The sequence below is a fragment of the Arvicanthis niloticus genome, chromosome 14, assembly GCF_011762505.2.
Source record: "Arvicanthis niloticus isolate mArvNil1 chromosome 14, mArvNil1.pat.X, whole genome shotgun sequence".
In the NCBI taxonomy this organism is placed as follows: Eukaryota; Metazoa; Chordata; class Mammalia; order Rodentia; family Muridae; genus Arvicanthis; species Arvicanthis niloticus.
Window position 1 is genome coordinate 15,577,401 of NC_047671.1, and position 26,610 is coordinate 15,604,010.

Sequence of the window (26,610 nt, forward strand, 5' to 3'; positions counted from 1 at the left end):
TGACAGATCGTGTATTAAGCACCACGTCTAGCCCCTTCCCCGCGGCTGTGGCAGCCAGTTACCTCTCTATTTAAAATCTGATTGTTGTCCCAGTTTCGGGATCGGGAAGGGTAGGAGAAGAGCAGTCTCGTGTCGAAGGCACGGGCACTGACTGTTCACAAGGTGGATGTTGTCATTTAGAACACTGTTTAGACCCTAGAAACTGGGGCATTTAATTCATTTGGTAGCTGAGTAGCTGGGGTCTAGTTGTTAAGTGTCACCAGACTGCTCCGCCCCTTTCCAGCTGTATGGACTTGAGCCTCAGTTTCTCTATTTGTAAGATGGAGATGAAACCATAGAGGCTCATGCAGGGGCTGCCTGTAGGTCCTCCAATGTCCTCTTTCCCCAGAGGTTCCTGGTACATCAGACCTCCTTCTCAAAGGAGAGAGGAGGTTGCTGCCCCTTGTTCAGGTTCTGTTAAAAACAACCAAAGAGTAGATCCTCTCGCCCCAGGCTGACCTTCTCCCTGGCCTCATTTATCCCCATGGCTGTCAAGATCCATCCCACCAGACTTCTCCATTCTTCCAGCATCAGACTTACTTCTCAAGGTCATGATACTAACATCCTGCCCCAAGTGTCTCCGCCTCTCAGCCCAGATTCACTCTTCAAGCCTCGACTTAAATGTCACCTCTTCAAGAAGTCTGCCATTGTTCCCCAAAGTAATTGGTCCTCTTCTTACCTCGACTCTCAGCTTTATGTGCTTTCCAATCAGACATGAGCTCTAGCCAACCTTTGAGTCGCAGTGGCCTCTCCACCTCTGAACTGTAAGTTTCATGGGGCTAAGGACCGTGTCTGCTTTGTTTGCACCTGAATCCCCACTGCCTGGAGGAACATGGGGCTGCTAAATAAATATTGTATGAAAATATTAAATATTAAATAGTACTACGGGCAAGTGCTTTGGACAGTGGAAAGTTGCTTTGCAAATCTGTTTTCATTTCACTTTTATTGCTATCTGCGGGGTTAGCAAACAATAAAAGAGCTGTCTACAGCAGCTGAGACTCTCAGAAGAATCGAACAAAACCATTTGTGTGGAGGGCTTACTCAGAGGCTCACGAACTACTTGTTTCTTGTGCTGTGGCTGCATCTGAAGGAGGAAGATAGAAAAGTCAGTCTGAGGGGACGATTGGTCTTCAGTCTCGGAAACAACCTGAATTTAGCATCCTGAGTTTATCAGTGTGTGATCTGATAGCCAGAGAGAAGAAAAGAGAAAGCAGGAACTGCTCGGGATGGCTCTGCTTTCTAGGTTTTTGCTTCTGTGGACTCCTAACAGTGCTGTTTGACATCCTGCCTGCAGGTGATGCCCAAGAGAGTCTAGTTACCAGGAGTCCACAGCTAACCATCTCTTCCCATCAGAACACTCATGTTCTGTGCTCTGGACCCACAGCCCTGTACAACCTGCTATACACAGCTCATTCTCTCTCTCACACACACACACACACCCCACACACAATGGCCACTCTTCTGTTGTGATCTCTAAATCCATGCCAGCATTTGCTGCTCAGCTGTCAGCTGCTCTCTCACACTGCTCTCTCAAGGCTTCTGCTCTTGTCCAGTGTCCTGACCATATCTCCCCTCTCTAATCACATCCTCCAAGAGACTCTCCTTCAAAAACTACTACCCGAGCCCTCTTGCAAGCATTGTTCATTCTCAGGTTCTCACCCCAATCCTACCCAGCCTCACCTTTTAATATGTCTGGATCTGTACACAGCTGGGACATTGGGGTAAAGTGGCCACTACACTTTTATTGGGATTCTCTGTCCAATGGAAGGAGACCCAGCTGAGAGATAGAAGCCCGTAGGCTGGCTCTCACAGGTATGTGTGGTGTGAACAAGAAAGAATCACCTAGTGTGAAGGTGTCCTTTCCCTGGAAAGGTGCTGGTGGCTCCAAGCACAGAGTCTTTTCACCATCTAGGAATGTGGTCACTAAGGAGGCTGTTGGTATCAGGCTCCGAACCCAGTGTATTCAGGAGATAGGGCAAAGACTGGGGGTGGGGGAGAAGAAAATGGAAGAAGAGAGAGAGAGAGGTCAGGGGGTTCTGCCTGTTTGATATGGGCAGTGACTGTAGCTTCTCCCAGATAAAGGTGGAAGGTAGCCAGGTGGATTCTGGGAATGTATGGTGGTTGCCTTGGCAACAATGTGGGGGTCTCCTAGATGTGATGTCACTGGATTTGGAGGTTGATACCAACAGAGGCTCACCCTAGACCATGCAGTTCATGGAGAAGTTGGAGTTGAGGAGAACATAGATGCAGGTCTAAGTGGGGGTATTGTGAGGGGGGGGGGCCTCAGGCTTGAACCTCTATAGCAGAGAGCTACGCAAACAGTATTACAGTCAAGAGTGAGAAGAATAGATGCTATTTGGAATGGGAGGGAGGGCTCTGACACACAGCAGGAGATGGCAGAGGGCCTTGGGGCTTATTCTAAAGGTGCTCACTGGAGGATCCCACTGATTCTATGTTTCCATTACAAGAAAGAAGAAAAGAATGTTCTCTACCCTGCCGCTGCCATGGCGACAAGACACGGGCGTGAGTAGACCTGACAATGAGAGATACTCTAGCCCGAAGGCTCCCTGGGTCACAGCTCTGAGAGGGACCACACAGTCAGGCCTTGGGCAGAGGTAGACAAAGATAGAATTCCAAGCTGAAAGGGGCCCCAGGCCAGTGGTTCTCAACCTATGGGATTATGACCCCTTTGGCAAGCCTTTATCTCCAAAAATATTTACACTACAATTCGTAACTAGCAAAGTTACAGTTATGCAGTAGCAATGAAAATAATTGTATGGCTGGGGGTCCCCACAGCATGAGGAACTGTATTAAAGGGTCTCAGCATTAGGAAGGTTGAGGGCTGCTGCCCTAGGCACAGGCTCTAAGACGGTCTAGCCTTTGCTCTCAAGCACCTTTGCTACCCACTCAAAGGAGCAGGGGGACATTTGGCCCCTGGACCCAGGGGGAATGGGAGCTTTTATTTCTGCCCACATTTGAAATCCTCCTTTGCAATTTCAGCTTCAGAACTAGAAACAATTTGCATCATTAGAAAAGAGAAAATTAATTACCTAGGGGTAAAATAGACCCCCCGGTTCTGAAAGCAGCCTTCTTTAAACTCACTCATGTCTCTGTCTCCTCTGCGTTCCCCAGTGAGCAGAATTATACTCAGCTTGCTCGAGGTGGAACAGGACCAGCTCTAGAGAGGTGGCTTCTCACTCCTCTTTGGCGACATACCACCACCCCACCCTGCCTGCTTCTTGCTCCTGGTGTAGCTCTGGCCAAGATGCAGAAGCCCACTGCCATGCCTTTGCCTTCAGACCTCAGGTTGCCTGCTTCCATGGCACTGGTGAAGGCAACTTGGCAGTAGGGTTTGTACACACAGCCTTTCCCAGGCTACCCACTGCCTGCCTGACTCGCCTGTCCTTCTGGTGCATGAGGGCTTCAAATCATACCAAAAGGACAGAGCCTGCCTGGCTTGGGCTGGTATTCAAGATTCAATAACTCCCAAAATTCTTTGCCTGGAACAGGTGGATAGGAAGGAGTGAGGAGAATGTGTCACCTTCCTGCCCACCACTGGGCAGACTTTCTGCTGCAAGTAGCTGAGGCACCAGCCTGGGCCTGGATACCAGTCCCATCCTGTAGTCCCAGTTAACTCCCTCCATCATGCTGGTGGGAACCTAGGTCCTGATCCAGGGAGAACTGTTCAGATTAGGTTCACATGGATCCTGCTGCTGCTAGCTATGCCCAGGTTCCAGCATCTTTTGCAATGCACAGTTCATCAGCGTGCAGCAGAAACTCCTAGGAGGTGGGGATGGTGATGTGTAGCAGGTGCTATCGGCATTTGGGTAATGCAGAAGGGAGATTGCTATCTCGGGAATGGAAGTGAGGCTTCTGTAGTCTTTCCTCCCAATCCCAATCCTCCCTCTCTGATCCCTGTTCTCTCTCCCCCTGTTAACACTCTCTCCTCCTCTTAACACTAGGCCCGCATGCATGCCGGTTTATGTCACCAGGACTCCAAGTGGGTAGATTCCTGTGTAGTATAAGACTGTCCAGACCTCTGAGTCATTCACTGTACTGGTGACACCTGAAGGAAGGAGAGAGTCTTTTCCTACCAGGCTCTTCTCAGGCTAAACTGATATGGAGTTAATTTTAATCATCAGACCCTGGCCTGGCCCTAGATGCCAGATACAGTGCTGGGCACCAGCCCCACACAAACTCTCTGGGCAAAGGGCTAATATCCTGGCAGTTATTAGTATCCAAAGGTCAAGGAGTGCCTGAATGAGGCTGCTCTCCAGATAGGCAGCTGTGCAGAGTCGGGGCCTGCCATTCTAGTGGCCTGATGGGCTGTGGCTGTTTGCTCAGAATTCCCTCTGGAGGATGGAGGGAGCCTCCTAAGACCTGGAAGTTCCAAGGACCATTTCCAGAGTTACATAAATATTGAACAACTGTTGAGTGTGTGTGTGTGGGTGGGGGGGAGACAGGAAGCCAAGTGCTGGCGGAGCAGGGTGCTCTCGGAATACAGCTTTGGTGCGCCCTCACCTAGGCTAGGCTGGTCTTGGTGATGCGTCTTTGAGTCACCAATTGTCCACTGGTTCACCATCTAGACTTGGGCGGAGTTGTACCTTCGTTCTGCCATGTGTTCCGAGATAGACGTTCAAGAGTTCAGGTCTCCCCAGGGAGGGGGAAAAACAATCACTTTCCTAGTGATCTCTGAGCCTCAGCTTCCCCACCCAGCTGTGGCAAGGCCTCGTTCCTACCGTACTTAGTAGGAATCACCTTCAAGTGAAGCCAAGATGAGCTGAGGAAAAAGCACAACTGCTGGTGGGAAGCCAGTGTGACATGGATGCTTTCTCCTAGGAAGCGACTGCAGTCAGCAGGCCACTTCTCACTCTTTGGTCCATCTGCTGCGTTCCTGGCTCCTTCATCTGTGTTTGCCTTGGTTTCCTCCTCCTGGGGCTCCTCACCTGAATGACTGGTCACTCCCAAAGCATTCTGACTATCGAGACCTAGAGGCGCGTGCGTGCGTGCGTGCGTGCGTCCATGCGTCTGTCCATGCGTCCGTCCATTCATGCGTGTGCGCATGCCTATGCGCAGAGTAACTTTCCAGGATCACATCACCCCAGGAGACTTTTGATGTTCCTTAGCATCTCCGGATAGAGCGAGAGGCAAAAATGAAACCTTGCTCAGGTTCACGTCCCTGTCCGGCTTTCTCTGTCACACAGTTCTGACTCTCTAATTTTAAAACCTTTTCCGTGAAGAGATGCTCACAAAAAAGGACAGGAGAGTAGGTGTTGGGTGTGTGATGGCCGGGTACAGTGTGTGCGAACACAGGCACTGTGGACAAGCTTACCAGTAGACTCCTTTCTCTATGCCCCATCCCGGCTAGGTGTCTCAGTGCATGCTGGGAGGGAGATGCAGGTAATAACATAATCCGATGATCCCTTCTGGCTCCTCCCATCATCCCCCCCCCTCCCCCCGCAAAGATGCTCAAAGCAAGCCCAGTGGCTCATGGGGCAGCAAATCATTCTTTGCCACATGAAGGCCTCTGGTATTACAGGGATGTTGCGATATGACCAAGTCACGAGAAAGGGTAACCCTGACTCTGGAGCCCAGTGTGGGTTACTGTGAAGGTTTGAGATTGGATACTCTGTACTCTTGACTGGTGCATTTTTCTTGGGGTAGTCTGTTCACCTATGACCTTTATTCTTCTTGTGAATAGGTGGGACAAGAGGCTGTGTCCCTTCCCCCAAAGATCAGACCTTTGCTGTGGAGAGCTCCCAGGTAGCATAGCACTGGAATCTAGGCCTCCTGGCCCCCAACCCCAGATTTACTCAACAGTGAGATCCCTGAATGGTCTACAAACTGATGCTTTCTTACTCTAGCTCTCAAAATGCCATTTTGGTCACCTGTGGACGGGCAGACACGGTTGCTGGGAAAAGGAATGCTTCCTCTGGTCTAGGAACACTTCCTTTGTCCCCTGAGTGCACCCCTGTAAATGATTTGGCTTCATGGGAAGAGCAGGCAGCTGTGTGCATGCATTAGCTGGGCAGCGAGTGTGACTGTTGGGAAGTCTATGAAACTTAGAGGCACTGGGTCCAGCAAGGGACCCAGGTAAGGTCTGAGACATTCTCGTGTGTGCTTGCATCCCCTGTGGGAAGGAAGGAGGTTTGAATTAACCATGGGGCATGATGCTTCTCAGGCTGCTCCCAACTTCCCTTCACCAAGCTTCCAGACAACATTGACACCAACTATTAAAGCTGAAACAGGAAGAAGGGAAGCTGACTCGAGACAGGATGATGGGCACCCAGCCTGAGCAGATAGCTGGTCTAATGGGGGACCCTTCAGAGACACCTGGGAGGGCCCCATGGAGGAGGGCTTGTTAAAGCCTAGACTTAAGGGGTACATGAGAAGAGCCAGGGGAATTAGGAGGGAAAACTTTCTGGTAACAGGGATGATGTGTGTAAGGGTGAGCAGAGAGAGCAAGATGTGGCCAGCGAACTGCAGAGGGGCGTCTCGTAGGGCAGAAGAGAGGGCTGCATGGTTGCGTTAAGAACACTTGCTCTTGCAGAGGAGCCAGGTTCAGTTCCCAACACCCACGTGGTGGTTCAGTCCCGGGGAATCCCACAACGCTTTCTGACTTCTAGGGCACCAGGCACATATTGGTGCATATTACACAAACTCAGGCAAAACACTCGCACACATAAAATAAAATCTAAAAAAAAAATTTTTTTAAGGCATCTTATATGGCTGATAAGTGGAATTCGAGCCTGGAGATGGGCCCAGGAAGGGTCCCAAGTCGGTTTCCAAGTGACCCAGGCAAGGAAGACAAGGAGCCCCACACTGACAGAACATGCTGGAGTGTATTGGGACCCAGTCCCACCACTTTGCACTATAACCTTAGAAAGTCGATTTCTCTTTCTTCAATTCGACAGGAAGTGATAGGCCACACCCATACTGCCTCCTCTTTACCAGGCAGGTGCTGTGCTGTGAAGTCTCATTAGTGAGACAGTGGTGCCACCTCCTCTGTTTGTGTGAAGCCTCGTGTCAGGCATTGTGGAAGGTATGAGCTCACGCCAGCGCCTAGCGGACCGCCACTAAGTGCTCGATGAACTGAACTGGGTGTCTGGGAGCAAAACTGAGATGGACCCAGGAATAAAGAAGGGGCGTATTGCAGTGATGGGAGCATGCAGTCGGGGTCATAGTCGGGGTGCAGAGAGCTCTCTGCCCGAGCTCCAGCTCTAGCAGTGGGCAGAGGTGTTGTCAGTGAGGTGCTGTTTGAGAAAGAATCTGGTTTTCCTGGCTCAGCAGAAAAGGAAGAGGCGTAAGGATTGACAGTTAATCTCTGCCACTGGCATGTGCTGAAGTCGAAGGACACATAGATGCATTTGCCTTTTCAGATTTTAAAAAAAAAAAAAAAGGCAATTCAGACTCTCTGGTCATATGGTCTTTGTACATCCTTACCCTGGGCGAGGAGAATGTGATCCTTAGTAACCCCACCACCCCCGAGTTTGCTGGGAAAGATTCTGTGCAAACTCTGGGCCTTCCTGCCAGGATTGTGTGTTGCATATAAGCTCAGAGAGTAAGCTCCCAATGTAGAAAGGGCAGTGGGGCCTCCAAGAATTAAAGAGGGAGGTGCTGCCTTATAAAACTGAGTGCCTGGATGTTCTGGTTTCCTTTCAGAATATAGCCCAGCAAAGCCAGCCATAAATAGGCCTCACCTACTAGCTGCCAAAGTCACCATTGTGCTGAGTTAGACTTTGAAGGAAGCTACCATCTTCAGCTGGCTAAGGTGGCGTGTACCTCAAGTGCTCAAGATGAAGTCAGGGGTTTATGAGTTCAAGGACAGCTTGGGCCACGTCATCCCTTCTCCTCCCAAAGAAAGTAACCCCAGGTTCTACTCTCCTTGACCTGATTCCTTTACAGAGAGAAAGCAGAATGCTCTATCTTTAAACTACAGACGTTAATCGCAGGAGTCATCTAAAGTCAGAATTGAATCATTGCAACACACCCCACGTCCCTGACAAGCCACATGCCTAGTCTCAGGCTACAAATCTGGCACTGTTTCCACGGAGACAAGCACCTACACTTCTTATATAGAGACCCAGATTGTCCCCTTTCCTCAGCTTCTCCAGGTTGGGACTGGACCTTCCATGAAGAACTAGCATTTCCCTCCCTGCTATTTCAGTGTGTCGAAAAGCCTGGGAGGTCTTTGTTCTCCTGAATGGTCATACAATGCTCTAAAACAGAACTAAAGCTAGGCTTGATGTCAACACACCTTTAATCTCAGCACTTGGGAGGCTGAGGTAGGTGGGTATCTGAGTTGGAAGCCAGCCTAGTGAGTTCCAGGACAACCAGAGCTACATAGTGAGACTCTGTCTCAGGAAACAAAACAAAACAAAACAAAACAAAAAATTTGCCACCACCACCACCAATAATAAATAAATAAATAAATAAATAAATAAATAAATAAATAAGCAAAGCCTCCAGGCTCCAATTTGCTCCTTTGTAGAAGGTGACCTCCATCCACCACAGGGCTGATGTTAGTCAAGCAAACCATTTTATTAGCTCATACTTGGTTAAAGACACTGGGGATCTTCATCTCTGTTCTTGGGGGTCCCTAGGACCTATGTCCTTTTTTAAATTAGTTAATTAATCAGTTTAATGTATGCATACTCTATCTGCACATACACTTGCATACCGGAAGAGGGCATCAGATCACATTACAAATGGTCATGAGCCACCATGTAGGTGCTGGGAATTGAACTCAGGACCTCTGGAAGAACAGCTAGTGCTCTTAACCGCTGAGCCATCTCTCTAGCCCCTAAGAGCATGTTCTTAAGGAAACTTGATTAGGGAACTGCAGCCCATGGCAGAGGGTATGGTTGTGTCCCAGGGACACTAAGTGTCTGCCATTAGAGTGGCTTCATACACTTGACCATCCCTCTTGACAAGAAGGCCGGAGTTGGGTACCCATAGATGTGGCTCAGCTACTCACGGATGTCAAAAACCACCACTGCCCACCTGCCGCTTCTAGTGTGCTGGGTTTGGTTGTCCGGCTTTTCTGCACAGCATCTCAGATCAACATTACACCAATTACATCAACACTGATTCCTCTACAGTTGTGTCCTCAGACAGGACTCCCAAGGATTCTTGCTCCTTGGGGAGGAAGTCCCCCCCCCCCCATCTCCACCCCAGAAAACTTTTCTTTAAAGCTTATTTTTCAGGAATGGATCCTGTGAGTGACCTCCATTGTCAGTTTCTGCCCTCAGATTACATCTGTTCAGACTCAGGGTTCTCAGTAGGTTGCCTTCTAGGATTTTAGGGACTATGTGAGGTAGCCTTGGCAACTGAGTAGTATCACTAGCACATGACTGGATTAACTTTAATGACAGGGCTGGTAAGATGGCTCAGTGGTTAAAGGGACTTGCTATATACATCTGACAACCTGAGTTCAATCTGCATATCCCACATAAAGATGGAAGGGGAAAACTAACCCCACGAAGTTGTCTGGCCTTCATGGGTATGCCGTGACACAACTGTGCCCGCAGTCACATGACATCACGTGCTCATACACACAGTAATAATAGTTGCCGCACAAAACAAGGAGTGAGATGCTAACCCTGAGCAAGAACCACGTAGATCACGTCGGTGATCCTGGTAGAGACTAGTTTAGCTAGCCTTCACGTGACTCCAGGCTTGTTGGAAAGCATGACTGGTACCCTATGAGAGACACTGAGTCAGGTGCCAGCTGGCCTCTTCAATGCTAACCTGTCTCTGGTGAAACTTCTCAGTAGACCAGCAACTCAACTGAGTGGACTTGGCTGACAGTGTTTGGAGACACTGAAGAATATTTACTGGCATGGAGTGGACAGAGGCCAGTGCTCTAGAGGGGCCCTGTTGACAATGACATGGACCAAAAATGTCCATAGTACTGAGACTGGAAGGCGTGGGTTAGAGACAGTTTCTCCATGGCTGAACCAAACATGGCTTCTATTCCTATGCAGGAGGCAGTAGTGACCTAGGTCAGTGTCAGGAAGAAGTGACATGGGGCAGAACTTCTGTGAGTAGTCAGCTCACCTGAAGGAAGACTGGCCACAAAAACATGATGTTGGCCCTTTATAGAAATGGCTTACAGGTGTTAACTCTACGTCTACAGATCATCTACAGACGTTAACCTTGGGGTCAGTCAGGCCCCAAGTGTGGCATAAATGGTTTCACCTGACATTGTGCAGCCCACAGCCCCATCCAAGAATTAACTGCAGGGTTTTGGGGGTGTCTGGGAGAAGAAAGGAGGCGGGAGCTGAGAAATGTCAGCGACTACAGGAGACTGTTTCCTGCCGAAGTCGACAACATGAGGTTTGGGAGGCGCTGAGCAGGCAGAGGGGTGAATCTAAGTTTAGATTTTTTCCAAAGCCAATTTGTAAACCAGAGCCCCAGGGATCCCAGAAAGGGACAGGTGGCACATGCCACCTCACCTCTGGTTTGCCTCCATCTGTTAAAAGGCTACGTAGTGAGAAAATAACTCACTGGAGTTCTGAGAAGCTGTCCATGAGAAAGTCGTCGAAAGCTGGGGTTCCACTCTCAGGGAGGCCTAGGCTAGCGGTTTTTATTTCTGTGTTTATCACAGTGTTTGCTTTGAAACTGCCGGAGACTGTGCGGCCCTTGGGGGAGCTACACGCGTTCGTCTTGCTGCCTGTCATCTGGGCACAGCTGCATAGGTTAACCTTTCTGTCTCCTACAGTGAATGCCAAGTCCTTAGTTTGAAAACGTATCTGGGAGTCTGAGCAGCTCTGGGCTGCCACCTCCTCATGAAGATGACCAGTCTCTGCTGCTGAACCTACTCCACTACCCAGGGACGCGTCTAAGTGCCATCTGCCCCTCTGTGGGGGGTGAATAGCCCCACTTCTTGGCATATACTAGAAGTGAACTGAGACCTGTTAGAAAGGATGCTTCATAGTCAGCGGCCTGTGGAAAAAGGCGGTGGGTTTGTAGTAGGTATTATGGAGAAACTAGAGAAAGGAACTATCTAAAGAGAAGGGGTTTGGGAACAGACGAGTGACAGGAAACACAGGTGGGGACAGAACGCTTGGATAAAGGCCACCTGCCTAAGCTGTTGAACTTCTTAGAGGTAGTTAGTATTGGAGTGACAGATGAGTTCAAGCGCTGGGCTTTGTCTGCATGGTTAGGGGTTGTGAGCCTTGCACTCTTATAGCACACAGGGAAACAGCCCACCATCCGTTGGAACATACTCTTCCACAGGAAGGGATTGGAAAGGCACCACCAGAGACACAAGGCGAGAATTAGAAAGGTCCATTTAGGCAGCCAGGAGGAAGACGGTGCTGGTGGTGTAGAGCTTCCCCAAGGTGACGCGATCCCTGCGTCCCCTATGTCCCCTAGCTGAGCACCGAGAAAGCGTCAGACGCACGCATGTCCCTCCCACAGTGGGCAGGAAGAGGAAAGGATTTAAAAATAAATGAAGTCCTTCTTAATTATTCACAGATTATCTGCATTGCAGCTCCAATTGCCGACAACTCTTCCTTGGAGACATTTCAGTCCCTGTTTACCGCCCAGCAGGAGCTGGAAAGAGGAGGAAGCTTGGGCATCTCTCCTCAGAGAGAGATGGATGTCATTAGCCCCCCTCTGCAGTACCTTGGGGGACCGAACACATAGAACTGCAAGAAACTCCCATTCAGGTGGAGTCATCTGGCCTGGCTGCCAGAGTGAGCCGTGCGTGCGTGCATGCGTGCGTGCTCATGTGCCCATGCAGGTTGAGTTTCCTGGGTTAGATGTCATGAGGACTTTACTACATACAGACTGTGTGTGTAACTCAGCACCCTCCCTAAGTGGCTTAGGCATCTGCACACAGAATGCAGAATATTCCCTTAGTGGAGTGTCGCTCTCTGTGCTAGCACCACTAAGCCAGCACTCACAAAGCTTCAGAGTCCTTCACCTGAGAAGTGAGAACTTGAGTCAGAAGCAGCCTCAGAGGGCATGCTCTTAGCATTTATGGCCACTGGGGGCAGGTGTCAGTCACTAATTGAGTTGGTTAATAGAATACTTAGAAGCCTGGCCCAACTAAAGGCTGATAGTGACTCTTAGTCTGTCACATGAGCCTAGGAGGACAGTACTGTCTGAAGTTAAGGACAACAGGACCTGTTCACTTCAGACTGTTCAGTCTGAAGTTTTGATAAGTCTATGATTGTTTGGCCTCTGGGCCCAATAAAAGCCTCAGAGGTGAAACTGCTGTAACTTTGACAGGCTATCAAAAGAGTCAGACCATCTCATTCAGATGAGAAACGGCTGGACAGCAGTCGTGACAGCTGACATCTGTAGAGCCAAGCACTTACTATGTTCCAGAGCCTTGGCAAATTTCCTTGTTCCAAAATCCTTGTTTCAGAAATCCTCAGAGAGGACAGGGCAGGGGCAATGGCACAACTCGAGAGATGGCACATTTGATAACGAGCTTGCCACACGGCATGGAAACCTAAGTTCAGCTCTCCAGCAGCCACATAAAAGCCTGTAACCCCAGAGCTAAGGGAATAGAGACAGGCTCCCCAGGGCTTGCTGGCTAGCCAGTCCAGCCAAATCAGGGAGTTCCAGGAACAGTGAGAGACCATGTCTCAGAGAATAAGGCAGAGAAGCTATTGAAGAAGGAACCGGGGGTTCCTTATAGCTTCCACATGCACAGACATGTGCCTAAATGCACAGCCCTCAGTGGAACACAATTGATCATTTGTATGCCCCCGACACACATACACATTCACACACACACACTCATACACACTCTCACACACTTGCACACTCACACACATTCACATGCTCACACACACTCATACGCTCACACACACACTATAAATTTCAGAGCATTAAGCTCATGGTTGCTTTGCTTCATTTATTATTTGTAGAGTCACACAGAGTTCAGATGGGAATGTGAACTCACATGGGGCCCTGCACTGTGACGAGACTTCAGAAACATAGGGTGGGAATTAAGAATTAAGGAGCCTGGCCAGATTCCCTCTGTGCTCGGTACAAAGTTCTCTCTCTCTGTGTAGCCATGAACTTTGTACACTTGGGAAACATGCCACACTCTTGAAGTCACCATGTTGCCTTACTTCAGAGTTCTGAGCTGACCAGGCTAGAATCTGTAGAGCTTTCCCTAATTAGCACCTAATATCCTATACCTGCAATTTGAGTTAGCATCCCTCAGAGAACAGTCAACTACAGATGTGGCCAACTGCTTAAAACAGCTAGATCCCCAATGGCTCGTGGCTCTGACATAAAAAGAATAGGGCTTGCCTTGCTGGCCCCTGTATAGCGCTGGCTTTGGGTAGATGGCTCCTTTTTTTGTGAGCGGCAGGAGAGTTTTCCTGTAGTTGTATATGTGTGTATCTGCCACCTATGCAGAAAGAAAAGAATACAAATGCTATTCTATCTCAGCATGAAGTGAATTTTCTCTTAAAGTATTCAAAGGCGTTTGCAAAAAATAAAGAAAAGGACCCTCAGTGGGAAAACAAGATTACATTTTCATCTGTAACTAGTTTCTCTTGACTCCCAGCTTTTCTAGCTAGTGCTGGTGTGTGTGTGATATGTGTGTGTGTGTGTGTGTGTGTCTGGAAGGCATAACAGATTAATTTCGCAAAGGTCAAAAGAGATGACTCCCACCCCCAATCTGCACGTGTTAGCCCTGGGGGGTGGGGAGGGCAGGCACTGACATAAAAACGCACCGTCTGATGGGCTTATCAAATCAACCCCGTCTTTCTCCTCTGCCAGGGCACTGCTGCACACAGCATGAGGGAGACAGAGCAGCAAAGTTGGAATCCCCTGAGCAAGCAGCGTTTCAGCTGGCTGGACAGATCAAATAACACTTGGGCTAGTTAACAAAAGATGCAAGTGGGAAGGTGTTGGAAGCCAGAGTGTGGAAATTTACCCAACGTTGTTTCTTTGACAGGGAAGGGGACTGTCTGAAAGACGCTACATTCCTGCAGTCCTATCGTGTCGTGTCGGGCTGAGCCTTCTCTGTCAAGGAGTTGCGGATAAGCGGGTGAAAGAGGATGTCCTCTCATCTGAAGCCTCTGGAGGGTCCTGGCCTAGCAGCTGAGTTCTTTTTGGGCTTGGGACAGCAGGATTAACTGCTGAGGTCGTGAGAGAGTGTGGCTTTGTCCAGCTCATTACTCACCAGATTGGTTGGGGTCTGGGGGATCTAAACAAAACTTATAGAAAGATAAACTGGAAGAAATGAAAAGAAGCCCCTAGAATCGTCTAGAATCCGTTAGCTGGATTCCCTCTTGCTGCTCAGAGCCCAGAGGGAGGCTGTGATCCGATTAAGCTCTGGGCCCACTTAAGTAAAGCAGCGACAGCCCAGCAAGAGCTCCTGCATGTGAGCCACACAGAAGGATTCAAAGTTGCTGCATACTTTACTCTGAGATCCGTGGAGATAGATTGAAGATAACGATACGGGCTTTTCTATCTAATAATGCTGGATCTAGGAGAAGCATGAACCATTTTAAGCATCTAAGAGGGTTCTTGAAGCACAGGAGTTGGTGGCCAACCCTCCGAGTGCAGGTAAGAACCTTTGCAGCATCCAGCTAAGCAGGTTGGTGAGCCAGGACTTGCAGCCCTTCCAGTCCCCTGACAGCTGGCAGCAGCGACCTCACCAGGAGCCAAAGCATCCCTCAGTTGTGAGATCTGACAGAATGAGGTGTGCTGGGGAAGCCACTAGCTGGAACTTGGCCTTTCCTGACTGCCCCTGCATTTTCCAGCCAGCCCCAGACCACTGAGGGGACAATGGCTGAGAAAGGCGACTGCTTTGCCAGTGTCTACGGGTATGACCTTGGTGGGCGCTTCATTGACTTCCAACCCCTAGGCTTTGGGGTCAATGGGTTGGTGCTGTCAGCTACAGATAGCAGGGCTTGCCGGAAGGTAGCCGTGAAGAAGATTGTTCTGAGCGATGCCCGAAGCATGAAGCACGCGCTCAGAGAGATCAAAATCATCCGGCGCCTGGACCACGACAACATCGTCAAAGTGTACGAGGTACTAGGACCCAAGGGTACCGATCTGCAGGGCGAGCTCTTCAAGTTCAGCGTGGCCTATATTGTCCAAGAGTACATGGAGACTGACCTGGCATGCTTGCTAGAGCAGGGCACGCTGACCGAGGAGCACGCCAAGCTGTTCATGTACCAGCTGCTCCGTGGGCTTAAGTACATCCACTCTGCCAACGTGTTGCACAGAGACCTGAAGCCCGCCAACATTTTCATCAGCACGGAGGACCTTGTGTTGAAGATCGGGGACTTCGGGTTGGCGAGAATCGTGGATCAACATTACTCACACAAGGTATGTTTGCCTGGCAAGGCTGCTGCTAGTGACCTGTGGGATCCTCAGGAGTGAACACGGTGTTCCTGAGGGTTTGTCTTTCCCCCACCATGGTCAGGAGACTGCTATGAGTGTTAGCGGAGGCAGAAAGGTGCAGAAAGATCCATGGCCTGAGACGTTGTTGGGGGTGGAGGCATCTAGTTCCTAGTCATGGCTCTGCCACATAACTGATAACTCTGGGCTGTGCAAGTGGAGGGTCAGATCAAACAATGTCGGGAGCTTCTTTTAGCCCTGAGCTCTGTGTGGTTGGTAAGATTTTCTTTTGCAACCGCTGATCCTGGGAGTCTGCATCATCCTCTCGTTGCTCAGGAGACCCCAGAAGAGTCTCCACTCTGGGAACGCCTGCTCCCCTCACCAGGGCTGGTGCATTCTGGGTTCCTTTCTGTCAGTCAGTGAAGAGTAAGGTAATGCACACTGTGTGTCAGCTAATGATTCTGCCCTCTCGGGTCCTATGACGCCCTTCCCCTTAGTGTGTTAGGGAAGTTATGCTTGAAGTTGGTTCTGTTAAAATTCCCCACGTGCATGGCAGAATCATCCCAACGGCACTGATAGAGACACATGTATTCTCAAGGCCTAGGCCTCCTACCTCCTGACCAGCTGTGTCTTTGGAACAGCAAGTTCTCTGACCTTCTCTTCCTTCTTCTGCCGGACATGCTGCCTTTGCAGGGTACCTGATCACCTCCATGTGAACACGTTAACCAGGCACCCTGCAATAGAGCCAGTCTACGAACAAAATCTCTATACCTTGGTATTTTTTATTAGAATAGAATAACCCATAGGAAGCAGGAGTACCATGAAATGTTAATAGCCAAGGGAGAGAGTGGGCCAGGGAATATGAGAGTGACTCTGACCTTGATCACAGCTCGGCTCTCTCTCCAGGGCCCTCCTGTTTCTTTCGATGTGCATGGGAAAACGCAACAGGCAGGGAAGGCACAAGTCCCTGCTCACCCTCACTGGCTGGCACTTGAGATCCAGCTCCAATCTCAGACCTCACAGCAGCCTCACTGACTGGTTTCTCAGTACCACAAATTACTTTGTTGCCTTAACCAGTGTTTATCCTCGGCTCCCACTCCTACAGCTGAGTTCATCTGTCAAGACTGACAGCTAAGTCTGTAGGCAAAAAAACCATAGCAAAACAAACAAACAAACAAACAAAACCCACCCCCTTCTCTGTCTTCCTTTCTAAGGAGCTATGATGTCAAGTCATTGAACCAATGGATTTAACCCCAATTGGTTCTTATTTGGCAAAAAAAGATCCAGTGAATCTACAACATTTCTATTTGGAATACACAAAAACCTTCTCAGACGTTCTTTTCTTCTTTATGAGTTACTTTTAATTTCATGTGCATTGGTGTTTTGCTTGCGTAAGTCAGATAGATCCCCCTGGAACTAGAGTTACAGTCGTGAGCTGCCAAGTAGTAGGTCCTGGGAATTGAACCTGGGTCTTCTAGAAAAGCAGCCAGCGCAGTGCTTCTTAACCGCTAAGCCATCTCTCCAACCCCCACAAAAACATTCTCTTTTTTTAAATTTTTATTATTATTTTATGTGTATGAGTGTTTGCCTGCCTGGTCTGTGCACCATGTGTGCGCCCGGTGCCAGAGGAGACAGGAACAGGGCTTTGGATGCCCTGGAGCTGGGGTCAACAGATGGCTGTGAACTGCCGTGTGGTGCTGGGAATCAGATGGGTCCTCTGAAAAAAACAGCAAGTGCTCTTAACCATCGAGTTGTTTCTCCAGCTCCCACGACCCTCTTAACTGTAATAAGCCAGTTCTCTTAGAACTACCTCTGGTGAGGCAGTCACAGGGAGGAAGCTTAGAGGTGTATTGTAGCCTACAGTGCAGTCAGGAAGATGGCCCCATGTGGTGAGGACTGGCCATAGGAGCAGCTTTATTTTGTGTGAGACAGGTCCATCTCTGTAGCCCAGGTTGGCCTGAAACTCCATCATGATTTGGACCCCTCAGTGTTGGGATTGCAGTCCTGTGCCACCTGTCCCGATTGTTGAAACAAGTCATGTAACATGGCATGCTGTGAACAATCCCGGAGGGCGAGGAGCTGAGGAGACGGACTCTCTGTTGATGGCAGTAAGTTGGACAAGCATCCCTCGACCCTGGAGCCTCAGGTTCCCTTCAGGTGACGGAGCTGTCACCCTGCCTGCTTCTCTGGCTTGTAGATAGGAATCAAAACTAACTGTGGATGTAGAATTCTTTGAAAACTGGCTTGAAACTGCATCACTGAGCACCCACGGAGCCCAGGCTCAGTGCAGGGCTGGGGCTGGGGAGGGGTGAGGCTCATGGGAGCCTGCTTGTCCTCTAGGCCCTGTTCCTGACACCACTCTTAGCCCGCTAAGCCTCTTCATGTTTCCCCATGCAAAGGCATCCATGTGTTCGCATTCCATCTCTTTGGGCTCTCTTTAAATTGAGAGAGAGAGAGAGAGAGAGAGAGAGAGAGAGAGAGAGAGAGAGAGAGAGAGAGAGAGAATTATATGAGATTTAAAACAGTAATTGGAGCCAGTTACTACCCTGCTGTGTGTTCACATCAACCCGGTACCCTGGGTTTGTCAGGGACCACCCACTGCCACCTTCTGCCCTTGTTCACTTTCTGCTCTTAGCTTGCTGCCCTCCTCTCCCTCCGGAGATGATGAAAGGCTTCATACTCGGTGCGGTGCTTTTATTTATCCGATGTGCATTTAAATCAGTTCTGCCTTAATCCTCGTAATGCTATGAGGCACTTAAGACAAATGGGCCATTTGACAACCCAGTGAAGTGGCTTCTGAGAAAGCATGTGGCTTCCAGGGCTGACTGGAAGAAGGGTGCTGAGGAACTGGGGCCTCTCACAGTCTGGGTGAGGACTCTTCTTTCTGAAGTGCACTGGCTTCTGGGTGGGACTTGCCTCTGGGCTTCCCGATCCTTCCCTCTCCTCCAGTATTGACTGCTCTCCACTCTGTCTTGTGGATATTTCTGTCTGACCACAGATTACCACGCTTTTTTGAGGGATGGTCTCTTCCATAGAATCATATTAGTTATATGCAACCTTGATTTTGTTGATTGTACTGGAGATATACATATATACATATGTACATATTATATATATATATATATATATATATATATATATACAGAGAGAGAGAGAGAGAGAGAGAGAGAGAGAGAGAGAGAGAGAGAGAGAAGGACAGTGGTCTACCAGAACCTCACAGATAGGAAGCTAAGATGTTTGTGGGTTCCATAGCTAGAAAACATAACTCAGAAAAAAGAATGCTACATTTTTCAAACCATAGGTGGGGTCAGATGTGTGCACCTACTATGTACAACTGCACTTGCCAGTGTCCTTGGAGGATGATGGTACCTACAAGCCATGTGCTCTGTGGACATTTAATATCGCTTGATGAGGACCATTACTTACCTGGAATTCATGAAAATATACCCTTTTCTACACACTGATCCAGCCCAGGGCCACAGTGGTCCAGCCAGGGACCTCTTAGCTAAGACTGAGCTCTTAGCTGTACTTGACCCACTTAGCAGTGTGTAGTCTGTTCCTCAGTCTTCCATCTTTGTCTCGGGCAGATGGCATCTCTTCTTCACTCCCGTGGCATTTATCTGCTATAGGACCTTCCTAGGGCAGGTACCCACTTTGCTGGTCTAGAGGAGATGCCAAGGGAATTGCCTTCTCTTCTTTAATGAACACTTACATCAAAAGAGCTCCAAGACAAACTCAAGGCCCTCTGGGTACCACACCATTTCTAGGTATCTTGTCCTTTGCCTTGTCCCAGGGGCAGTAAAGTTTCTGTTACATACAGGTAGGAGATGGCACAGGTGACAGTGAGGAAAAGACTCTGGGGGAAGCCAAGGAAACATGGTACCTGTGTCACTAGATTAGTGACTTTTCTATCACTATGACCAAAGTATAGGGCGGGGGAGAGCTTCCTGGAAGAAAAGTTCATTTTGACTTATGCTTTTACAGTGTCTCTTTAGTCCATTATGGTAGGGAAGATATGGCAGAGTTCACAGCAGGATGGAAGGTAAGGAGCTCCTTACATCACTGTGGATCAGAAAGAAAACAGAGTGGGAAAGGAGCCTGCATGGTAAAACCTCAAACACCCACCCCTACCTAGGTTCTCGTTTCATTAATCTTAACTCGATAAACTACCCCAACAGAAAGCAACTTAGAGGGAAACAGGTGGCAGTCCATGATAGCAGGGAGGTCAAGGTTGCAGGAACTTAAAACAGTTTCAGCTTAGTAACATCCACAGTGAAGAGCAGCAAGAGAGAGAGAGAGAGAGAGAGAGAGAGAGAGAGAGAGAGAGAGAGAGAGAGGAGAATGAATGAATGAATGAATGAATGAATAGATGTAGGCTCACTTGCTTGTTTGTGCTCAATTTAATAATTCAGCTCACACAGTTGAGAACTCCCTGCCTAGAGAATGGTTCCACCCACAGTGGACTGGGTCTTCCCACATCCCACAGCTCCACTCAATGTATGTAGACAGTCTCTCATTAAGAATTCTCTTCCCAGGCAATTCTAGGTTAGGTCAAAATGACAATTAAAACCAACTGTTACAACTAGTGACTTTCTGCCAGCCATGCCCCACCCCCTAAAAGGTTACACAGACACCCCAAAAGCTCCCAGAACATGACCCGCTGGGGAACATTTCAGGTTCAAACCATGACATTCATTATTCATCTTACTACATGACTGACAGTTCATTTTCCTTACATAGTTGATCCCTGGAGTATGAAGTCTTTACATAGCCCCGTGGCCATTCTTGTCATCCTTGTCATCTCACAGGTTGAAGCATGATAAGTCATATAATGAGCACTATGTGTGGGTTATAACTGTGTTCACTGTTTTCATTTTATACAAGCCCTGCTTCTCAGTTCTTATTCCCATGCTGCTACTGCTTCTGTTTTTCTTTGGGGCCAATCACTAAGCAGCTGAGGTTGGCCTGGACCTCAGGATATATCCCACCCTGACCTCAAACTCAGGATCCCCCTGGCTCAGGTATATTACAGTTATGCACCCCATGTGAATGCAATCCACTTTCCATTCTTTGTCTCTCCTAGGATTCTTGTCCCTCAGCTGAAAGTGAGGATGTCAACATACTTCCAGATATATCAGGGACTAAATCACTAACAGAACCACTTGCCCAAGTAGATGTCATGGTGTGCCAAGCCTCAGTTTACCCGTGCTAAAGCATGGACCCACTCTTGTCAGCTTGGCCCAGATAAGTCATGAGGCTTTTCTTGAGAATGTGTTCACTTCCTCCACAGACCTGATTACTAGTTCCTTGTTATTTGTGTCAAGAAGAGGTGTCTGAATGATCCAAGCATATTTTCCTTGAATTTATCCTATTAAGATATGCATCGATGATCTCAAAAGAAAAAAATGTTTAAGATTTCACTGAGCCCTGTGTAAACTCTATATTACTAACTCCTTGGAAAGCAGGCAAGGTTCTATCGACTCACTGACAGCCTCATTGTCTGAGTGAATGCGCCCCTCCAGGAAGGGCTACCCAAGGCCTTCCAACCTGAAAAAACAAACAAACAAACAGAGAAAACCCTCCCAAGGGTCTTCTAGAAACTGCCTGCAGATCCAGCTTCCATGGTGTACAGGTGAAAACTGCCCAGGTAAGAGGCAGAGGAATAGACTCATGAGAATGTGGGCAGCAAGCAGTCTTACATTTCTGATCGAGCTCTCAAGCAAGTCTACGCTTCCTGCTAGGTTGGTACTTTAAACCCAAAACCTCTGGCTGCTTCCTAGTCCAGTGTCTTCTTACCTCATTCTTGGCCAGAACGTTTCAGTTCACCTCCCCTATCTCCTTAGATTCTTAAAATCTAACCCGACTCGGTGGGGTCTCTAAGTGCAGCTACGAAGGAGGAACATCAACCCTGCCTGAGACAGACAGGCTGACGCTTGGTTCTCACTTTAGGCCTCCTGAGTCAGAAGGCCGGACCCGTCCGTCTGTGTGTCCACAGGCCCCCAGGGAATCTCAAGCTCATGACCTCTCAAGAGCCATTGATCTAAAGAAGTGAGGTTCCTTCTCTGTGAGTGGAAGCCAGTGCTCAGGACGTTCTTGAAAGTTCAGCCCTGTGGTTCTCACACCAGCCAGCGCTGGGAAGACCACGCAGGTGAACGTGAAGTCTGTGCCCTAACTGGACGGCTTGCTCACGGTGAAGCTCTGAGGCACAGCACAGCTTTGGGGAGCCTCAATTACATTACCTCAGAAACCACCTATTCCCCGGGGTACGGTTTGGCCGAAGTTACAGAAACCAGGAATCTAAACAAAAGGAACCCTGCTTGTTTCTGCATGATTTTAGCAGTCAGGGGATATGATCAGTGATTTGGAAAACATGAACTCTTCTTTCTGGTGTAAGCTATTTCACTAAGATGGTATTTAAGAAACAAAACACCGGTTTCACAGTTGGATAGGAATGAGTGTTTTGAAGGCTCAGCAAATTGCTGTAGTTTGTTCAAGGCAGTGGTTCATTTGAGGCCCCAGAGGAGTCCCTTAAGCACAGACTGAAGCCTGGGAAACCCTGCCAAGGACAACTCAGAAGGCAGATACTGCCTTCGTAGTCCCGACCAGTGTCACTTTGCCTCCTCTCCTGTCTTACCTGCCTTTGATGGCATCTGCCACTTGCCTGAGAAGGCACACAGCAAGGGTCCTCCTCTCTACATAAATCCTTGCACTAGTATCAAGGGTGCTCATTTATGCGGCTTTGAAAGTCTCTTTGCAATTAGAGATGCACCTGTTGGAGTTTCAGTAGTGCACGGTCTCTTCCTAGCAGAAAGCAAGGCCCACAGTGCAATGGGCAGGGGGAAGACCCCCAAACAGGGCTGGGGTCCATCATACTGATATCATGAGTGACTCAGACACCCACAGAGCCCATGGTACAAACTGGCTTGTAGGCCACCTTGCAGAGGGACCAGCCAGCAGGGAGGGTCACTTTTTTCTTAAGCTGTTGAACATGTTATTCCAAATCAGTGGAGCTGAAAAGATGTATTTAAAAGGCTATGGAATATCCTATTTTAAAGAGGAAAAATATGACCTAAGGGATTAGAACAGGCTGTACTGAAGAGTCAAGTGTCTGAACACTCAGGGAGACTTGGAAAGCTAATTTTCTTAGCTCTTGGAGCCTTCTTGCTCCAAGTCCCAGGATCAGATGTTGCCTGTGCTCTAGGCAACTCACCACCCCCAAAACTACCTGTCCTTAGGGGTTGGAGGTGAGGTGACACAGAGTCAATGACACAGACTCCAGGAGCAGGTGGAAAACACTGCAGAAAGCTCATCTGAGCACTGCTGCAAGCTCCTTCAATACCCTCCACCCATGCCCCATTGATCCCAAGAAAGCATCTCCTAAACAGCAGTTCCTGACTGGCTGCACCAGCAGTCCTTGGTCTCTCAAGCAGTCCTCAATCAGGTCCACGTGCAGAAGATGCTTTTGTGGTTGCACGGCCCCAGTGTTTACATAAAGGTAGCCTCACCGGTCCTGCTCCAAGCAGGTACCTCATGATGTCCTTTTATCCTCAATACACCCAGGCCCTCCTGAGAAGCAACCCCACTGAGCTCCAGGGCTGAGTCTGACAACTGCCTCATCCCAAGAAGCAATCACTCAGGACAGAGTTCACCTGAGTCCTGAGGTGAGGTCCTGAAGTTCCCATGCTTGCCAGCAATTCATCCTTGGCAAGCACTTGAAGGAGTTGGACAAGGGAGGGAGGACCAGCTATTCACCAACCAGTAAGCTGTCTCATTATGCTAAAATGGCATGTGGCTGTCCACACACTGCCTCCTCAAAGCCAAGGTCAGCTTCTTGTTCCGGGGGTGAGGGGGGCATTCTCCCCTGGAGAGCAAACAGTTGATTAAATGGCTCACCTTCCCGTGGCCCTCCCTCCTGTGAACACCCACCCTGTGCTTACCTCTCTAACTGAGCCGCCTCCTGCTATGGCAAGCACAAAAGCTCAGCCTAGGAACAGGCAGCCTGTGGGAGCCCTAAGGAGCATCCCAGGGACTACAGGCTGGCAGGTGGCAAATTCTTTATTACTGGAATAAAGTAACTTTATTTTACTCTTGTTTTTAAAAGTTTATGTTCCCAGGACTCGAGTCACACTCTTTTTTTTTTTCCAGCCTTTAAGAATGTCCTCTCTTTGCTTCTGATCACCTGAAAGAGGAGATGGTATATTTTTCCTTCCTGTCATGTGTCCCCCTATATATCCTATGTCCCCCACCCCAGCTGCTTTCACTATTTCCTCTTGCTGCCTAACCTTCTAGCTGAAACAGGCTCTCTCTGTCCAGCCTTTGCTGGCTTGGACGGTTGAGGACAGTGCTATAGAAAGAAGCAGCATGACTGGAGGGTGAGAACCATTTTTGCTATGAATTTTCTGACTTTTATGGCTCCTTTCTAAATTGGGATCACAACACTCAGCTCCAGGCCCGCGCTCATCTTGAGCGTAATTTGCAGTCACCCACCTCTCCCGGTGTTGTAATAGCACCAACTTGTCATCTTGCCCCAGAAGAAGCCACAAGCAGTGACAGCTCTGGGCCCACATACTGTTCCTTCCCTCCCACAGACACTGGAGACATTTACCCACGACAGATTCTTCTCAAATGTCCCAAGTCACCTACTTCTCCAGGAGAGTTAGCCATGCCCTCCTCTTTCCCGAGGCACTTATGTATCCTGTTGAGAGTCGCTCATTTGCTGCCTCTTCCCAGATTGACCCAATGGGTCCTTGGATTAAGAAGATTTCTCATTCATATCCATTTTGGGAGCATTTAGCACAGCATCTGACCCATAAAATGTGTTCAATAAACATGTTGGCTGATACACAAGCCACGCTTCTGCTTTCTGTTAACCAGAGTGTGGTTCTCCAGAGTCTCAGGATGAAGCCTAACGTATCCTCAGGATAGCTCTCAAATATTTAACACCCTGTATCCTGTCCCTTCCATAGCCCTGCAGTGTGGAGCCCATTGTCTCTACACAGTGGTTTTCAGGCTTTGTTACTGGTACTTGCTGGTGTGAAGTGACTCGGCTCTCGATATAATGAAATAGGCAGAGTACCTGCCTTCAGCTCACTGCAGTCCGGAGCCCACACTACCCTAGCTAAACACTCCTTCACTTACTCTTCCTGTCAGAGCCTTTCTTAAAGTCCATTTGCAGAGTAGACCGCATGTGACCTCCTCAGCACAGAATCGATACGAGGGTGACACCCCTCCTCTGTAAACGGCCCACCACACCTGCACTTGCAGGCTCATATCGAGCTGTCACCCAGTTGATGTGTGTTAGTTCTATATTCTCTATTTTAAATTTATATTGTTGGGGTTTTTGGTTCTTGTTGTTATTTGGGTTTTGTTTTTGCTTTTTAGCTCAAACACAAGTTGTCTCCCTTTGTTCCTGGTAGAGTTCATCTTCTTGGCTCAGGCAAATATTCCAACAGGACAAGATCCTTTTGGATCTTTGTTCCATCATACAATCTTGCCCTTTACAGCTTCATAATATATTTAAACCTGCCTTCCAGGACTTCAGCTAACTCGATAATTAAAATATGCATAAAGAGAGTAGGTCAAAGGCCCAGCCTCAGGGCCACCGGACATCTCTGACCTGTAAGCTGCCTAACCAGTCACCCATCTACATAATTATATAATCGTTTAACCCACATTTTAAAAATCATCCACAAAGATGTTGTGTTGTGGAGATGGAGCTAAATGCTTCAGTGAGACTCTAAGGGCACCGTTCTGAAACCCTCTCATTCTACCTCAGTACAATTTAAGCTCATCCTGAGGAGAAATAAAGCTGCCTGGCCATCTGCAGCACTTTAACTCCTAGATACACGAAGCACAGGTATGGACAGTCGTGACGATTTTAAGACAATCTGATATGTGAATATCTAAACTTTGCAAAATCATGCTTACCCCCGCAAGGGTATTATACGACTGTTTTCAATGTTTAAGGAGTTTACAGTCACAGAGAAAAGGTTTATGTAATAATGAGCTCAGAAGACAACATGGTGGCCAGCAAGATGGCTCAATGGGCAAAAGTACTTGCCACAGGTTGGACCACAGTTCAATCCCTAAAGCCCCTGTAAAAGTGAAGGAGGGACCCCGTTCCACAAAGTTGCCTTCTGGCCTCCACACGAGCACCATGCCATACACAGAGCTGTATAGGACTATGATAACAACAGCCGAGAGACAATGAGGAAGAAATATACATTAAAATTAACTCTGCGAGCTAGGGAGGTGGGTCAGTGGTTAGAGCACTGGCTGTTCTTCCAGAGAACCTAAGTTTGCTTCCCAACACCCATGTGGGGCAGCTTCTCCCTACCCCTGCCACCTGCGTGCAGATGACACACACTCAGACACAAACAAAAAAATTTAAATAATTTTAAAAATAGACTGCAAAGAGAAACTCCAACATGCTAATGGCAGAAAAATGATGGCTCCCCCCCCCATTTTTATTATGCTTTTAAATTATTAAAATCATAGGATGTGGATCTGCCTGGTAAAAGAGAGTGCGTTTTTCCTAGTGATAGTTCCAGAAATTTGATACAAAAGCAAGTTCACTCAAACTGTGTTCGTTATAAAAAGAGTGCTTAATCTGAATCCTTCCACTACCTTCAGAGAACAGCCGTGTACACCTGCCTCTCTGGCCCAGCAGTCTGGGAAAAGTGAACTTCAACCTTGTCCTACCCTGAGCTATTCACTGGGTGATGTGTAAGCCTTACCCTCCTACCCACCCAGAGTGGCAGCCCTGCTTTGACCTCTGAGGGAACTAGATGCACTGTCTCCCCCCCCCCCCAGCCCCCCCACCCCTCCCACCCCACCCCTGCCCACTACCAGGAAGCAGGAGAACCTTCTCCTAGGTGGAGTAAACCAGTGTTAACAGGTTGCTTGTGTCCCAGAGCAAGCTTCTCAGCCTGCCTGTGGCTGGCTCCGCCCCCCTGGAAATGAGGGAAACACCAAATGATGTGTGAAATAAATAAATGCTCAGCCTTTTTGGAAAGTCCTCGATAAACAGTGGCTGCTTTTTAACAGTGCTTCTTAGTTGGGCCTTCAAGACGAGGCTTTCCACCAGTAATGGTAAATTGGGGGTCGGGGGGGATGGCCCTGGTTCCCTTCTAAGGTACAAGGCATGAGGAAGAGGGGGTGAGTGGGAAAGCGGTTGAGTGGCTTGTTACAGCGCACAGACGAGGAAGTACTGTGTTTTTGAGATCCAGTGTGTAGGGAGTGCCTCGA

The 26,610-nt window shown here is 48.6% G+C and overlaps 1 protein-coding gene across 6 annotated transcripts in view; it reads left to right on the forward strand.

Annotated features, from left to right (window-relative positions):
• Mapk4 (mitogen-activated protein kinase 4) overlaps positions 1-26,610 on the forward strand; it is a 144,608-nt gene that overhangs the window by 82,405 nt on the left and 35,593 nt on the right. For all 6 annotated transcript variants that reach the window (XM_076912476.1, XM_034518484.2, XM_076912478.1 and 3 more), the window contains exon 2: positions 13,970-15,351. In XM_076912476.1, coding sequence (XP_076768591.1) covers positions 14,806-15,351 — 546 coding nt within the window. In that variant the 5' untranslated portion in view covers positions 13,970-14,805. The remainder of the gene's footprint in view (positions 1-13,969; positions 15,352-26,610) is intronic.